This window comes from Clarias gariepinus, chromosome 25 (genome assembly GCF_024256425.1).
Source record: "Clarias gariepinus isolate MV-2021 ecotype Netherlands chromosome 25, CGAR_prim_01v2, whole genome shotgun sequence".
NCBI lineage: Eukaryota > Metazoa > Chordata > Actinopteri > Siluriformes > Clariidae > Clarias > Clarias gariepinus.
Window position 1 is genome coordinate 13970784 of NC_071124.1, and position 16913 is coordinate 13987696.

The 16913-nt window shown below is 36.6% G+C and overlaps 2 protein-coding genes across 4 annotated transcripts in view; one reads left to right on the top strand and one right to left on the bottom strand.

Moving 5' to 3' along the window:
• Window positions 1-5714: 5714 nt before the first annotated feature.
• Window positions 5715-9780, bottom strand: LOC128513204 (G-protein coupled receptor 55). Of its 2 annotated transcripts, none has more exons than XM_053486897.1 (2): window positions 9742-9780; window positions 5715-8035 (listed from the first exon to the last, which is right to left on the bottom strand). In XM_053486897.1, exon 2 carries the CDS (start codon window positions 8026-8028, stop codon window positions 7093-7095), a length of 936 nt encoding a protein of 311 aa, XP_053342872.1. In that variant the 5' UTR covers window positions 8029-8035; window positions 9742-9780; the 3' UTR covers window positions 5715-7092. The 2 variants fall into 2 exon arrangements, with proteins under 2 accessions (XP_053342872.1, XP_053342871.1); XM_053486896.1 differs by lacking the exon at window positions 9742-9780 and adding an exon at window positions 8665-8711.
• Window positions 9781-11837: 2057 nt separating this feature from the next.
• Window positions 11838-16913, top strand: part of gigyf2 (GRB10 interacting GYF protein 2) — a 47569-nt gene continuing 42493 nt past the window's right edge. For both annotated transcript variants that reach the window (XM_053486395.1, XM_053486396.1), the window contains exon 1: window positions 11838-11934. The gene's annotated coding sequence lies outside the window, so the exon portion shown is untranslated. The remainder of the gene's footprint in view (window positions 11935-16913) is intronic.

Genomic DNA, 16913 nt, shown 5'->3' on the forward strand with positions numbered 1-16913 from the left:
CAGACAATACATTTGACCAGGTAAAGTCAAAACCTTTCAATCACTTAGAGCCGAATGTCTAAGCAGAAAAATTGTTATTCTGCGGGGAAACCCCTTTCTACTAGAATGGAGTCACAGACATTCACTTCTTCAGAAACTAGAAGATATGAAACCTGAATATCTAAAGATAAAAAAGCTCAGCTGGTAAATGAGGTGCATATCTGGACACAGAGGCAGTTACACAGTGACACATGTATGCATGTTAGCAAAATCTACCTGACATCTCAAGCCTGGTGTAGAACACATTATGAGACAGGACAATTGCTCAACTACACTGATGTGATTTCTCCATAGGCTTTAAGGGACTCTGGGACTGATCCAAAGTGCCAGGGGAGACATGATCAGTGCAAATGGAGTGGAATATGTTAAAAGGAAAAACCACACAAACATATTTGTACCACTCATCCACAGCCCTGAGGTTGGTCAGATGGTAGCCAAAGTAAAAAAAAAAAAAAAATCTTATAGTGCTAAGGGAAAGCACAGAACTGCTTCACCATGCTTAACTGTGTCTGTTATCTTTGAGTGGAAGGTTGTCTTGTTTTTGCGTTAAACATATCTTTTTGAATTTTGCCTAAAACCTTTACTTTGGCAACATCAGACCATAGCATACTTTGCCACTTGGTATGGGTCGGCTTGGATGATTTCTTCCCAGCACCCTACCGCACAGCCATAAAGAATACAAGAGATATTTGTTCACATGTATGAAGCAACCATGCAGAACTTGTGGGCTCATTTAATATTTCTGTGGACTTATTAGCAGCCTTCCTAATAAGATTTTTTCTTGTCCTTTGGTCAAGTTTGGACAGATGTCATTTTCTTAGAAATGCCACTGAGGTGCCCAAATGCTAAGTTTACTGAGGGTATCCTCTACAATATTTCATGGTACAGGGAATTCTAATTATTTTCTACTCCCCTTGTGATCGACACCATTCGAACCTAAGACCCTGTACATGCTTTGTAAACTCTGTGCGGACCATGGCTTTAGCTGTCAGATGTAACCAAAATGCTAAGAAAATCAGAAAGTAACAGCTGATATCATTTGATATGATTGGTGATTGGTTCATCACATGGCCATAATAAACGGGTGTACATGCTTATGCAACCGGTTTATGGTACATTTATTTTATTATTTTTTTGTTATTATTTGTTTTTGTTTTTTACAATTTTTTAAATGTAGTTAGTTGCTATATCATATTGAAGTTCTTTTGATTTTTTTTTTAACACTTACTCACACTCTATACTGATTATCCTGTATAGAGTAGCGGAGAGCTTGGAGCCTATCCCAGAGGCAAGGTACACCCTGGATGGGTTACCAATCCATCGTACGCCATACACGCACACACAATTTGGAAACGTCATTTAGCCTAATCTGCATGTTTTTAGGCTCCACACATACACACTGACCCAAGGCAGGACTTAAACTCTTGACAGTGGAGGTGCGAATCGAAAGTGATAACCAAAACGCCACTGTGCCACTGACCACAAACACATCCATAATAAATATTTATTTTAATTTACCACTGAACCCAGGAGTTGAGAAAATGGTAAGGCTAAATATATCTATATGAGCTTGGCTTATCACAACTAATTTGATACAATTCTCTGGCAGTTTAACTAGGGCCCGCTGTTTACATCTGAGGTAATCACAAAACTATTTGTTAGAGATTTATTTCAGCTTTAACTCAGTATATCAAAATTTTAGTGGCTCAAAAGTTTACACAAAACTAAAGTGACTGTCTCTTTTTGTAATGACTCGTATAATAAAAGCTTTTGATTGGCAGATTGTCATAATTGGGAGTTAATAAGGAGGGCACATGTGATTGTAAAGGGGCCCTCCATTAGAGATACCATGGGAAAATCCAAGCAACTGTTTCTACCTTAAGAGCAATTTCCGAACAACTAAAAGTTACCACAAGGATCCATACAAACAACTGTATACAGATATCAAATATTGGATCAAAACAGACATTGTGTTGTTTAGGAAAAAGGTACACATTAATATTACCAGCATAAAGTAATACATTCTTTGGTCAAAATTTTACTGTTTGATCATCATGATATAAGGGAAAAGAGTGTGAAACAGTTGACAGATCATCATTTCCACTGTCAAGCATGATGATGGCAGCATTGTGCTGTGTGGGTGTTTTATAGATGGCATCATGTGGGAGGAGGCTTATCTAGAAACTCTGAAGCAATACCTCAAGACATCAGACAAATGGTAAAACTACCAGCAGCTTACAGTAGTTTAAAAGTTGAAAAAGAATGGCTTAAATACAATGAAGTAAAAACTTTAGAGTGGCCTGTAAAGATCCCTGAACTGAATCCCATAAAAGCTTTATGGACTGGAAAAAAAAAAAAAAAAAAAAAAAACGTGTCCGAGCAAGGAGGCCCAAAAACCTGACTGACTTCCTCCAGTTCTGTCAGAAGGAAAAGCAAAATTTCACCAAAGCACTGCATGAACATTGTGGAAGGCTACCCCAGGATTTCTGTTCAAGTTCGAAAAAAAAAAGGCAATGCCACAAAATAGTAACAACGTGTATAAATGTTTGACCCACCGAACATCTCAGATAGTGAAAAAATAAAATAAATTTGTGTCTTCGATAATAATATGAAATTATTGCTCTTATAGGAATACAAAAAACATGCTATTTAAATGAATACAGGAAACATATGGTTGTGATAAAATCTGCCCAAGTTTATATCAACCTATGTCCCCAAGTATAAAAAACCCTGAATCTTTTTTTTTAAGGTTTATTAGACCAGACAAGACATATGAACAGGAATTTGAGCCAGTACGTAAACCTAAAACTCCTATGCCATTGACACAAAAAATTCTTTCTAATGACATTTTAAGATGTAAAATAATTCTTGCAAAAATCCCACTGATTTGTGCTTTGAACAAAATTCTGAACAGATTTAAAATAAAATTGAATTTAATGATTTAAACATTCATTAAGTCATGATGTAATTACTGTTATTTAACAGGTTAATATACTATTTAAAAGCAAATTACGGCTAGTTTCTGTTTTAAAAATGAAGAATTCTAGAGAAAGATTGTAGGAGATGGCAGATGCACTGTTAACGGGTGTCACTTAACTTTGGTTGTATTTCTCTCAATTTGTACTTGCAGATCGCAGACAGGAAGCTGTGGGAGGTTTTGTTCATTATGTGAAGACTTGCCGAAAACAGCATGTGAATCTGCTAGACAAGGCCAACTGTACAGTAGATCTCATGTGAGATTAGCCAGTGAGTATTCAAATTTTTTTTAAGTTACCAACAAGTCTCTTCTCATGTTGAGTTTAAATAATTGATTCTTTTCATAGACAGTAGAATGCAACAAAGAGGTGGTAAGGTTTATTAAGAGAGAAATATACATACTGATATTCATACAATCATATACTGGTTGGTAACAGTGTGTTTTGTGTAAAACAAGTGCATATATAGCTATAGGCAAAAGTCTATTGACTCCAACTAGAATATGAATTATTTCATATCTTTTCAAGTGTAGGTTAACAAAAGCCGAAAAATGCACATGTCCTGTTAGGTTTCAAGGAAACTCATTAGTATTGTGTATATACTAATAATAAATTAGCGCCATCTTTTGGCAAAAGAGCCCATCCCAGGCACGAGTTGGGAGCACAATTGTCCGATTACTTTTGAGCCTGTGGAAATGGAGAGAAAAAGAGTAAAATAGCCGCAATTCTGAAACTATTAATGCAATATTATTTTAAGAATAAGAATATTATAATAATAGAAAACCAGAGACCTCAGAGGAAAGCAGGCAGAAAATTTAACAGAGGAACATGTGAAAGTCCATGCATACAACACCCTGATTTCAGGTTTCCTGGTGCTGTGAGGTATTATACCTGTGACACCTGAAAGGAAAAACCAAAAAACAACTGTGACATTTCCATTAATCGCTACAGGGCAGGGATGAAGGTATCATAAGAAAACTTCGAAAGCTGGAAAGCTGCAACACGTTTATGAGCACTAATAACCCATCTTTCGTCTCATATACATATTTCACTCTTAAAGGTCACACGTTAAACTCTAATTATACTTTTTTTTTTTTACAACTGACAAAGGTCTCATGTGCTTCAAAATGTGTCATTCACTTTTCCAGCTATAAACTACTTAGCATTCTGGAATTGCAAAAAAAAAAAAAATCCCTGATTCACTCCTGTTCCATCCAAGCTTGAGTGCCTATAAATTTAACCTTAAATGAAGTGCAGACCCTACTAATTATCAGTGATGTCCGACATTCCCATTTAGTGTCAACCATTGAGTGTTCCTGTCGATATAGAAAAATCTTACTGAACTCAAAAATAACAGAAGAAGTAATAGTAAAATAGTTGAAACTACAACCACAGGAAGGAAATCACAGTAGCAGACAGTGAGATACACCTGCATGATGTTGAGCGCCAAGACTCCTTTTTTTTATACACACTTGAGACCCATTAATAACTCAGTAACTGAATTTTGCATAAAAGGGGGCCTTTGAACCCTAATATCATTAGAGTATTGCAAAAACACATGAATTGGCTTTGTTTTTCCACTGATTTTGGATGATATAATGTAATACCTTTTCTACCGTATAACAGAAGAATAAATAGGATATACATTTCTAAAATTACACGTCGCAATTACAACTTGATCATCAGCTATGATGATAGGGTGAGGCAATAAGTTTGACAAATGTAAAAAAAAATGTCAATCTGCGATAATCTACTGAGACTCACAATGAAACAGAGTCCATTCTTTGCTTAGCTAAAAGTGTGTATGGATGTTTGTATATGTCTCTCTTTCTCTCTCTCTCTCTCTCTCTCTCTGTTTCTCTCTGTTTTTCTGTTTCTTCTTCAATACTTTCAGCCAGGTCATGATTTGTGGTTTGATTTCGTGAAAACAGACACGATTGCTCAACACGGTTTCCTTGATGTGTAGTGGCATGTGGTAGAACTGGAATTCTTGCATGAAACTAAAGTTCCCATGTAGTCATAGTGAAAGATATTAAAGACATAGAACAGAATTTATTCTATGGGATTAAAAAAGATTTGCCTGTCCAGCTATTCTTTGTCAGGCATGTTTAATTTAATTTTATTCTGTTGTACGTATAAATACTGTAATTAAAATGCTTATATATTATAAAAAATAACTACTGGTGAAGTACTTAATCCTCCAAATGACTGTTTCTGTTTTTTTTGTACCCATGTTCCATGTCTGTTGCAAAAAAGAACAACAATATATTATGGACGTTCAACCTCATGAGGAAGTTAAAAAGAGAACATCAATTAACATATTTTAAGTAACCAATCATGTTTTACTATGTGCTAACATTTTGTTCGAAAAATATATTATATTGTATTATATTATATTATATTATATTATATTATATTATATTATATTATATTATATTATATTATATTATATTATATTATATTATATTATATTATAGAAGGGTTTTCAGTGTAAATGGAAGACATTCACATTGACTATTACAAACTGAGAATCATTTATTTGCAGAAAGGATTACTGTCATTGGGTCCGCTTAAACAACGGCAGTCATTTTCATTCTTGCTAAATACTTTCCTTTCAAATATAATAGGTGATCTCTGATATAACAGTGAGTAAATTGATTTTGGATGAAACAAATCACACTTTGGATTGAAAGTAAATTTATGTACAACAGATTTCTGATAAACAAATCATTTACAAACAGGCAATGTTTCTCTTTCATAGTCACCCCCTCACACACACCGTTTTTTTTAAGATCTTTATTTACCATGAAGAACATTATATAGTTAACTTCAAACTTTAATCTTCAAAATGAAATCGGCAATAAGTTACTGTATCTATACTTAATTACACTTTTTATGCTTTTACAAATTAATATAGAAGAAAATAAAGTCTCTAGTTTTAGGTACCATTGATCACATAGTTTAAAAATAATTTTTGTTAGGGCTGCTAAAAATAATTAAATAAATCCACCATCACTAAGTCCAAAAACAACAATAATAACTATGTTACCATTATGTGGAGAGATTGGTAAAAATTATAATCTAGAAAAAATAGTAAAGAACATGGTTACAGAGTTACGGACCAACAGGTGCTTTGGTAAAAATTACTGCTTACTAAATTATTGCCTCCTATGTTACCGCTTAGTTATTAAGTGTAAAACTCTAATACTGTATTTTACATCAATATACACCACAGAAAACTAATTATAAATAAAACATGAGAATAAAACATTTTAAAGTTTAAAAGGTTTTTCATCTTAAACATTTAAAAAGAAAAAAAAAACACTTTAAAAAAGTTGTGCTTTTAAATAATGCTTGTTCTATAGGATACTATACACTTGGCATGAGAATTGTAGCACAAAGGGAAACATGTTTGAGGCAGAGTGAAACTATCAGGCATGCTGCCTCTGCCCACTCCTTCACCCAACTAAAGAAGACCAGCAGCAGCAGCCTCTGTGACTCTCAGCCCTTTTGCCAGTTAAATAATGAATAATAAATGATTATTAAACTTCCCATGAACAGATTTAAATTCCCTATGACACACAGTTTGTAAAACATACTAGTTTAACAAAGAAATTTTTATAAGATGGTGCTTTAGGTATTTGATCTAGATCAACCTCATAAACTTCTGAAAATTCATTTCTGAAATATCTGTTTAGTTCGGCACGCTCCCATCGCGTGAGAACGACCTTTGGCAGACTGCTGAGGTGACTCAAGCTAGAAACCTTTTTCTATTTTACACATCTGAAGCATACTGTAGGCCTATATAAAACAGAGGGGTTAGAAATGAGTAAATATATTTTGATAAGCTTTTTTCAACCCAATAAAATCCCATCAATCTGTCTTCAGCTTGCCAACCTTTGCACCTGAGATCCTCGTGGCAGCCCCTGTCTGAAAGTCATTTTTGTAAAATGGCATTATTTTCTGCTTCCGATGTAGACTAAAGTAAACATATTACTCTGTCAATAAGAGTTTTAGTAAGCATCATCATGTTTGGACAAATCAGAACAACTGCAAAAATCCACACTTTCTTTCTCTCTTATGTGTCTGTGGCACTCACACTTACAATCCTAGTGATGGACATCCTTATTCTTTCCCTACCTGCCCGTACCTCTTTGGCTATAAAGTAGTAGAATATGGCATCCAGGCAGCATGTTATGTTGGCCAGGCTGAGTGACAACTGTATAAACAGTGAGATCTTTTTCATGGTTGCACACTCGGAAATGATGGAGCTGCGCACCAGGTATTGGAGAAAGATTGCTATATGGCACGGTGTGAAGGGCACCAGAAAGGCACATAGGCTGCTGTATATGATCCGGACAGCAGCGTGTTTCTCAGGAGTGTTTGTGTAGTCTCGAGAACGCAGAGTACTGATACTCCGAATTGAGCAAAATATTAACACAACAGCAGGCAGCAGAAAGCCAAACAGTTCCAGACACAGAATAAGCACCATGTTCCATCCCTTATTTGAGAATCCATGAAAGCAGTGAAAATCATCAGTTCCCTCTTGCCGGAATGTATATACTGGAAGAGTAGCTCCAATAACCAACACCCAAATTACCAAACACATAATCATGGCACTTTTCTTGGAACGTAGGTACTGGGCACGGAATGGGTGGCATATGCCAAGGTAGCGGTCCATGGATATGCACATGATGATGTAGATGCTCCCATACATGGCCATGAAGTACAGGCTTTCCAGAAAAGAGCAGAAATGTTTTTTGTTGGATGACCACTTGTTATTTGTGGCATGCATCTTGAAGGGCAGCTGAAGCAGCAAAAGCATATCCATTACAGCCAAGTTGATCATGTAAATGATGGATTCAGTCCATTTTTTAAAAACGCAACAGAACAACCAAAGTGCCACTGCATTTAGGACAATGCCGACCACAAAGATTGGCACGTAGATGACCAGTTCCAGTGACTGCATTAGGTAGTCCACATCATCCAATGAACAGTTGCTATTGTTGCTCATAGTGACTCTGGGGGAAAGAACATTTGCTTATAAAACTGTTCTGATGTTTATTTCTCATACACCTACTCCTATACACATATTTAGTAGCATGAGCAATAATGAGAGATAACGCAGATTTTGCTTCGTCCAAAGAAGCCGTGGAGTGATGTCCCAAAACTTAACTTACATATTTAAATGAAATATTATTTATTTAAAAATCATTTATAAAATGTTAACTTGTTGTGTCTCATAAATGGGATTTGCTTTTTAGGATGTCGTAAAATTTATTGTGTAATAAATAACAAATATAATAAACCTACTTATTTAAAGTGCCATTATTACAGTGCTGTGGAGTCATGTGGTAATGAAATCAAAGTTGACAAGTGTATGCTAAAATTAAACTTTAAACGGATTTTTCTAAATTCGATGTAGACATTTATAAGTGTAAAAATTTCATTAATCTTAATTGGATTATAGATCATTGATTTTGTAATAAATTCCTGAATTTTCTGGAAATTAAATGGTTTGTTGATTTGACTACTTCAGCCTTTTATGAACGTTTTAAAATTTCTTCTAATTTAACCTACTTAATCTGGTGCTAGGAGATATGATCTGTGATCATGTGGAAATAACTCAGGATACTGGGAAATTAATTACCTAACATTTGCCACATCAAATGCCATCACTGATCTTCTACCATCTTTTTCACCTTTATTTACACAGTCTTGATGATAGAAACACACATTTCAGTGCATTCTACATGAAAATATACAAGTTTTGCTCAAGTAGCCTAATTTTTTTTTTTTTATAGGATCTTTAAATGATATACACATATGCATCTAAGCTTATTTATGACTTACGGAGTCATGTGTAAAAACCTCAGTCTTCCTCTTTTTTTGCATCACGCATCTTACTACACATGTAAAATGTAAATACTCATGGAAAATCGTCTAACTGGAAATGTTATTTTCAAAATTCAAATTGCCATTAGCTGTTGCTTTGGATTGTCTAGACGGTCTGGTTTCTCCAGCAATGTTTACACGTTTTGGAAGAGGGATTGACAGAAAGGTTTGGGTGGTGCTTTAAAAAATCAAAGTCCTGAGATATAATCTTTACAGGGTAAATGCAATGCCTTTGTTGTGTTCAGTCAGTGTCTGTTCATATGTATCTGTGCCTACGCCTAAGAGACCTATGCCACCTGCATCTGCAGATTTAAAAAAACCAAGCTGTATGTATATTGTACTCTGCAAATATATTGTTGCCTATGTGAATCTACTCCGTGTGATACCTTTTGTAACTTTTTAACTTTCGTAAATTAATTTTTTCTTATTTTTCATTATTTGTGAGATTTTAAATACTAAATAAAAAATCAGTTTCAAATGTTCCATTGCGATATTTAATTTCAATACTGCCAGTGATTAGATTATTTAAAACTACTTTCAATTTCACCTGAGTGCTATTGTCTCTATTTGCCAAATCTGTTGAACTACACTTACTGATTTTGTAACATGTTAGCCGTAAACATGTAATTCAGTCAAGGTCTCATTTTGTCAGTTTGTCCAGATTTTTTTAAACGCTACTTTCACTACAAAACAGGAACAAATAAAACATTTAGGTAAAACAAACAAACAAACCAAATGACAGTCTTTATGTTCACAACTACGTGTCAAATGGCTTAAATTCTAACTTCAACCTGAAAATTAAACCTAACATGTTAAACAAAGTAACTCTTACCAAAGTAAATGTGCTCTGATGTGAGTGTCTGGCACTTTCCTGAAAGCTGACTGTGGCGTCAGATAAAAACACTTCTTCTTTTAAACTATGTAACCACATCCTTGGTATGAGAAACCTACTGGTGCCCTTGCCTACATAACCTGCAAGAACTAGTTTAGAACAACAAACTGTTTGTCAAAATTAAGTGCACTGATAAACTATCAAGTGGAACTTGATCTAACATACAAATTTTTAATGAAAACTTAGATTAATGAGATTAATTAGATTAATATACTTTTATTGGGATTAGCAAATCATTAGTACATTTTTGCACAGATGACTGGTCCAGCGTGATTGTGGTAAAATGACTAGATTTATGAAAAACTGTTTAAAAAACATTTGGCCTCAATAATAATGCTTAGCGAAAAACTACTTACCTTGTGGAGTGGTGCTGAATATGTTAACTTGTAATATAAAGATAAATATATTTTAGCTATTATCTTTAAATTATTTTAATTTCAAGTAAAAATGTAATGGTTATGTAACTGCAGTTGCAGTTGTGTTTTGAGCCTTTGAACCTAAACGGCCTAAAAAAGCATGCATTACTTTTTGGAGTTTCTGGTTTATTAATCTCCGTACCTTCTTTGCCAATCAAATCATACCATGCATAAACTTGTCTGGGCAGGAATGTGGTTTGTTGTAATAGTGTTTATTATTTTAAACTAAACCTGTGATTTATATTAATGATGGTGTAACATTTTACCGCATACATTGTACATTATTTTCTTTCTTTTTCAAAAACTGGTCCTCACTCACACTTAACATGCGCAAGACCATTATAAAATTATATATTTTTAACTAATTTAAATTGACTTTTTTGAAACCTAACACTGTAATTAGTATACTTTTTTTAAGCGTCAGCACTCAATTCTACGTGAAATATGCTACCTCTTATATATCACTAACACCTACTGTATTTTAAAATGCTTTCTGACTGCTTTTCTACTCTTGCTATAAAATATGACATAGAATAGCATAAAATCTTGTTTTGAACACAGTTTGTAAACCAACAAAAGAAACTCACTGCTGAACACTTGACACCATGAAGACATAGACAAAGAGTAAAAAATCTCACCCGATTTGGGTAAATGAATAGATGACTATAGGAATGATGATGGGGTGGTGATAATGACAATAATAATGGGGAGGAAGAGAAAGAAGATCAAGAAAGTATGTAGAATGTATGTAAAAAGTAGATCAGCCAATTTTATGACTGTATTTTGTACCGACTGATTTTTAGTCTTTATTAATTATTCAGTACTTCACTATTTTAGTATTCCACCTTTGGTCTATATCCTGCTACGGCTAGTCTACAGGTATGTGCTACATTCGAGGTTAGCTGCTGCTGAAGACTCTACTGACAATGGATGCCATGTACAGTATATTATTATCATTGCTATTATTATTATTATAATATAATGTTTAGGACTCTAGACTTGCACTTCCAGGGTTGAGGGTTCGAGACTACGAGGTCTGAGTGCATTGATTTTGTGTTTTCTCTCCATGTTTGACTGGGTTTCCTCGAGGTATTCCAGATTTCTCCCATACTCAAAAGACATGCAGGTTAGGTTAATTGGTGTTTCCAAATTGCTCGTAGTGTTTAGTGTGTGTGTGTGTGTGTGTGTGTGCTTGTGCCCTGCAGTGGACTGGTACCCTGTCCATCCAGCTCCAGATCTATCATAAGCCTGACCAGGAACATGATTATTAAAGTAGATTGATTGATTGATTTATTTATTCGAATAAATGAATTTCTGCAAACTATCTTGACTTTTTTGTTGTGAATACTTATACAAAAACATTCAAATAAAATGATCATTCTTTTATGTTCCTGAAAAAAATATATTTTTATTCTACACAAGATAACTTTTCAAAGTATATCTACTGTGCGGAGTATCAAGCTATATATGATGATAATAGTCCTGTTATTAACTGGTACTGGTTAAAAAGGAAAATCAGTTGTATTCCCCATGTCTCACGTTAACCCTGCTTACTGAGGCAGACAGGTGGTATGAAATGCAGTGGTCAGTACTTTGCGTTCCCATCCGGGCATTTTTCAGGAAACGAATGGTCATGTGACACTTTCTCAGCCATCTTGTGGATACGCAAAGAGCGACAACTCGCACCCAAACTCATCGCTGTCAGTTAAAAGCAGAGGTAAGACAGCGAGCTTAGTGTACACATGTTTGCTGTAAAATAAAGCGTAGCTCAGTATTATATTGATTCCAGTGGTGTGTGGCCCCCAAATGTAAGGACTGAAATCGTTTAGCCGAGATGTTGTTACCCCGCATGGTTGCTCCATGGCCCTGTGTCCTCGGGCTCAATTGTGGTTGGCTACCGCATAGGAGTAGCATAATGCCGGTTTAGCTGTAATTAGGAAACTTGTAGCTAATGTTACTAGCTGTGTAGCCATAAACTACCACGGTAGGCCGCACGAAGGCTTTTGTGGTTTAGGACTTAACTCGTATCAACTTAATTTAACATAACTTGTATATTTGCCGAGCACTAGTATTTAATACGAGGTATACCTGTCGTTAAGAGTGTATAATACCGACAGACATGTGCTGTAGTTAGCTAACTAGCTAGCAGGCTAAGTACTTGTGTACAGCTTGCACAAAAGTCACCACGGCACTGATTTAACTTTAAGCTAACGTATGATAGCATGAATCAGCTAGTGAGCACAATCTTTATAATAACCTGCGGTGTTCACTGGGCCTTTATATTTCCATGTCTTTTGGTTGCGTTTCAAATAGTTGAATTAGATACTGACTTAATAATCCTGGACTTGAACTAGCATTGCTAATTCGCTAGCTATTTAGCACATGCATTTAATGTTAGCCGTCTGGCTAAATGTTTCGTGTAATTTTAATCCTTGTGCTAAATTTGCCATATTACTATATTAGCCACATCTTGGTTGTTGGTTGACTGACTGAATGCTTTCACAGCTGGGAGCCAGAACAGTGAGGATTTTAAGCGTCGATTATCTTAGCCTGGTTAGTTTCTTGGCTAAGTACGTTAGCTAACGTTACGACTGACAACTGCCAGCTCTACACGTCTCGTCACTGTGCAGTGTTCCAGGGGGGATTGTAGGTAGGCCTTGAGTACACGTCATGCCCGAGTGTGGATTTTAAATCGGCTAAGTCACTTCGTGCAGTTTGCTGACTTTGTCATTTGGCAATGATGGAATCCCAGACATGTAGTGCACTGCATAACGTGTCGAGGCCATCCCATCATAGTACACACACATTGAGATAGAGTAGCACCTGTCTGTATTTAGTCACTTTAGGATCTCGGCTAGCTACACACATGTCTGACTGTCAAGTCAAAGTATTGTCACTGTTTTTTGGGCACTGACAGTAAAATAAACATTTTACAATGCTCATTTAGCTTTCAGTCTCTTAGAGTAATGCAACATCATTGGTAGCTGATTTAAAAACACATCTCGGCTTAAAATTTGACCAGCAGTTGTTCAGGTAGAATGCACACAGAGAAGATACTTTTATCCTATTCATCAGATTAAATTTAGTGCTTGATTCCAGTTTACTAATGATTGTTCTGAATTGGTGTGTTATTTTTGTAATAGGGCATAGTTAAATTATGCTAGCCCTGTTTCAGGTCTTTTAGTCATTCATGTCATTTCTAATATATTTGAGACATAAAATGTACATGAGAAATAAATCTATATTTAAATAAATAGCCCGTCGGCGCAAATAAAAAGTAACAGCATTGTGCTCAACAGGGTACCCATAAGGTGATTTTTTAAAAAGTTTTCTTTATTTTCAAGACAGTGAATTTATCATACCTGAAAGCCATCATGTGCTTAGTGAAGAGCAGCTAAAGGTTTTTATTTTATGTGTTCCCATCATGTTGCATGAGTGTTTTTCGAAGCTGCGCAAACCTCAGAAAGCTTACCAAATAAAACTGCTTATTTTCCTTAGGTATTAACGGCGGTTGTATGTTGAATCACTTTATGGGACTTTTAGGTTGTTTGAAAATGGTTAAAATGTAATGACTAGTTCCACAAAACCTTTACATATAAAGCTACCCAAAGTGAAAAGTTTGTGTCTACTTTGAAAATTGACAGCACCCGACCAGATTAGAGACGTGTGCGGAAATGTTATTCTTCTTTTTAATGCCAATTCCGCCTCCCCTCCAAAAAAAAGTTTGGCTAATCTCACCCACTCTTGCAGTTTGTATAGTTTGTCCATTGTGTTTTCTTGCAAACCTAAAGGAATGAGTCATTTACACTATGGAGACTGTAAGTGGACTTATCGGATTTATGCGCCTGAGTTCTCTGGTGGGTGGAGGGGGGTGGGTTGAGTTTCTAGCATTAATCATTCCATTCTAGTCTTATGCATATTGATTTTTTTTCCCTGCTTGCTATTTACTGTTGGATACCTCATAAAATAATTGTTGCATTAGATATTTTTGATGATTGGTGGGGGGGAAACTTCCACCATTTCAGATTTGCTGAACGTATCCAGGGTGTAAATTTATCATTTGTGCAATCGGGAACTGCCTGATTGCCTAGTTTTTTTTTTTTTTCTCCCCAATATTAGTCATAGCTAATTCCTCCCCGTCACTAGGGGGCTTCCACATTAAGGCTACTACTACCACTCAGTCGAAAGGCAAAGACTATCCCATGTTTCCTCCGAACCACGTGACGTCAGCGGACCGCATCTTTTCGAACTGCCTGCTCACGCACCATTAGGGGCGAAGTAACACACTCGGAGGAAAGCGCTAGCAGCTCCTTCCGTGTGCGCGAGCTCACAGATGCCCCTGATTGGCTGTAGAGCCGTGATTAATGTGGGAGCGCTAGTACCTCTCATCCCTCCCCCCTGAGAGAGCTCGGCCAATCAGCGCTCTCTTACCCCTTTTCCACTGCTCTGGTTCCCGTGCTAGTTCCGTGCCGGTTCCCAATTTTGGAACCAGTGCTGCGCTTTTCCACAGAAAAAAATTGGTGCGGGTGCCCTAAAATAAGCACCGAATCGGCCCCTAAACTTGCGAGAACCCGTGATGTCAGGAGTGGTGGACGGAGTTATAGGGAGCGTTAAAAAAAATGGCGGAGACCCAAAGTCTGTTAATGTGGAGCGCGGACGAAACAAAAGCGTTTTTTCATTCGCCGAGATTCAGCAGAAATTGGAAAGTGCTTTAAGAAAAAAAAGGGTATGAGGAAATAAGAGAAGAACTAATAGTTGCAGGCTTTACACAAACAACCGACCAAATAGTGTATAAGCTAAAAAAAAAAACTGAAGAAAGACTTTCAGCAATTATAACACGTCGAATAAACTGCTTTTGGATACTGAAATACATTTTCATACTAGTTTGGAGATTAACCAGTAAACTGACTTCGACCATGGTCGCATCTATTTAGTGGGCGTGGCCTGTGACGTATTATCATGTCTAGTGTAAATGCGGGCCAATCGGCACCTGGCACCAGTGTAGTGGAAATGAGGTATCTGTGCCTCCGGCTGTGAGAGGAAAACGGCATCACCCGGGGATTGTGCCTAGTTTTGACTCTTTGGCAGCATCCAACTCTCATGTTACCATTTGAATCGATTTTAAGCGTCGATTATCTTAGCCTGGTTAGTTTTTCGGCTAAGTACACTAGCTAACGTTACGACTGACAACTGCCAGCTCTACACGTCTTGTCACTGTGCAGTGTTCCAGGGGGGATTGTAGGTAGGCCTTGAGTACACGTCATGCCCGAGTGTGGATTTTAAATCGGCTAAGTAACTTCGTGCAGTTTGCTGACTTTGTCATTTGGCAATGATGGAATCCCAGACATGTAGTGCACTGCATAACGTGTCGAGGCCATCCCATCATAGTACACACAGAGATAGAGTAGCACCTGTCTGTGAGTTTTGATAGTTTTGACTTTTTGGCAGCATCCAACTCTCATGTTACCGAGTAGGCATAGTAATGTTGAATATTTACTCAAGTTTCTGTTGCATACATGCAATAATTAGTGACCTGAAATTTTGAATAAAAGTGTAGTATAGGTATGCCCAAGTGCAAATGACTTCCTTTTCCCATTGTAACCACTCTAGGGTTTAACATACTAGCTTTGCACATCATAGGTAGTGCACTACAAGCTATAATATAATATATTGTGCAGCAGCTGAGAGAATACAATAATCATTTGTCCCATTTTATGCGGTAGAGTTGTTGCTTAGAACCAGTAGACTAGCAGTCGTGATATGGACGTTTTATGACACATTATCTAATCATTATGGTGTGTTCAAGTATATGTGGCATTTTTACAATTTATGAGTTACAACTATTGATTTCTGTAGATAATTAAAATTACCATGAGTTAAAGCATTATGATGAGTCACAGATGAAATAAAGATGACATTCATTATTTCTTAAAGGTGCGTGCCAAGGTACTGGAAAATAATAGTAAGCAAATAGTTGGTTCTTGTATTTGACTAGTTAAATATGGGAGAAATGTCAGACACTTTTCACTTTTATCAAATTATGGCTTTGCGCATGTGGGTCGGAGCATCACAAAACTGATTGGGGGCGGGGGGGGAAGACTTGGTCAGCAGTAGTAAGGACTTACTGACGCTGGTCCAAGGAGGGATGAGTTACAAACGTGTCCAAGGCCTAAAGCACAACAAAGGATATTCCAGAGATGGACTATTTCTTTATGGAAAATTGTGATGATGGTTGTAGGTGGATTATGTTCCATCACTCAGCGCATTGCACTCTGCTGTTTATGGGTCTACATAGTCGCAGATCAATCATAGTGCTTGTACTTGTCCTGTTCACCATTAAAGTCATTTACGAAGGCCACAAGAATTTTATAACACATGAATCTTACTGTGTCCAGGTGCTAATTTGGAAGTTAGTGCCATTAACATTATTTTTGCTCGCCTCTTCATGGCAAGTGATTTCTCATTGGCAGTGGCCTATTGGCAGGATAATGTGCCCTGCCACTCTGCACACATTGTTCAGGAAAGGTTTGCAAATCATAACAGAGAGATCAAGGTGTTACCCTGGCCTTTACATTCCACAGCTCTCCGTCTAGCGTGGGATGTGCTGCAGCAAGCAGTCCACACTGCAGTGGACTAGGACTTACTTACAGAACGTGAATCCTTTTTTAACGTCAGGATTTGTTTTGGTTGATGCTA

Bases quoted from the DNA above. Each gene is read 5' to 3' on its own strand.
- LOC128513204 (XM_053486896.1), bottom strand. From the start codon at position 8,690: ATGGCATTTGATGTGGCAAATGTTAG. The intron at 8,036-8,664 runs GTAATTAATTTC...TCTTTCCCCCAG, and splicing joins TTTGATGTGGCAAATGTTAG to AGTCACTATGAGCAACAATA.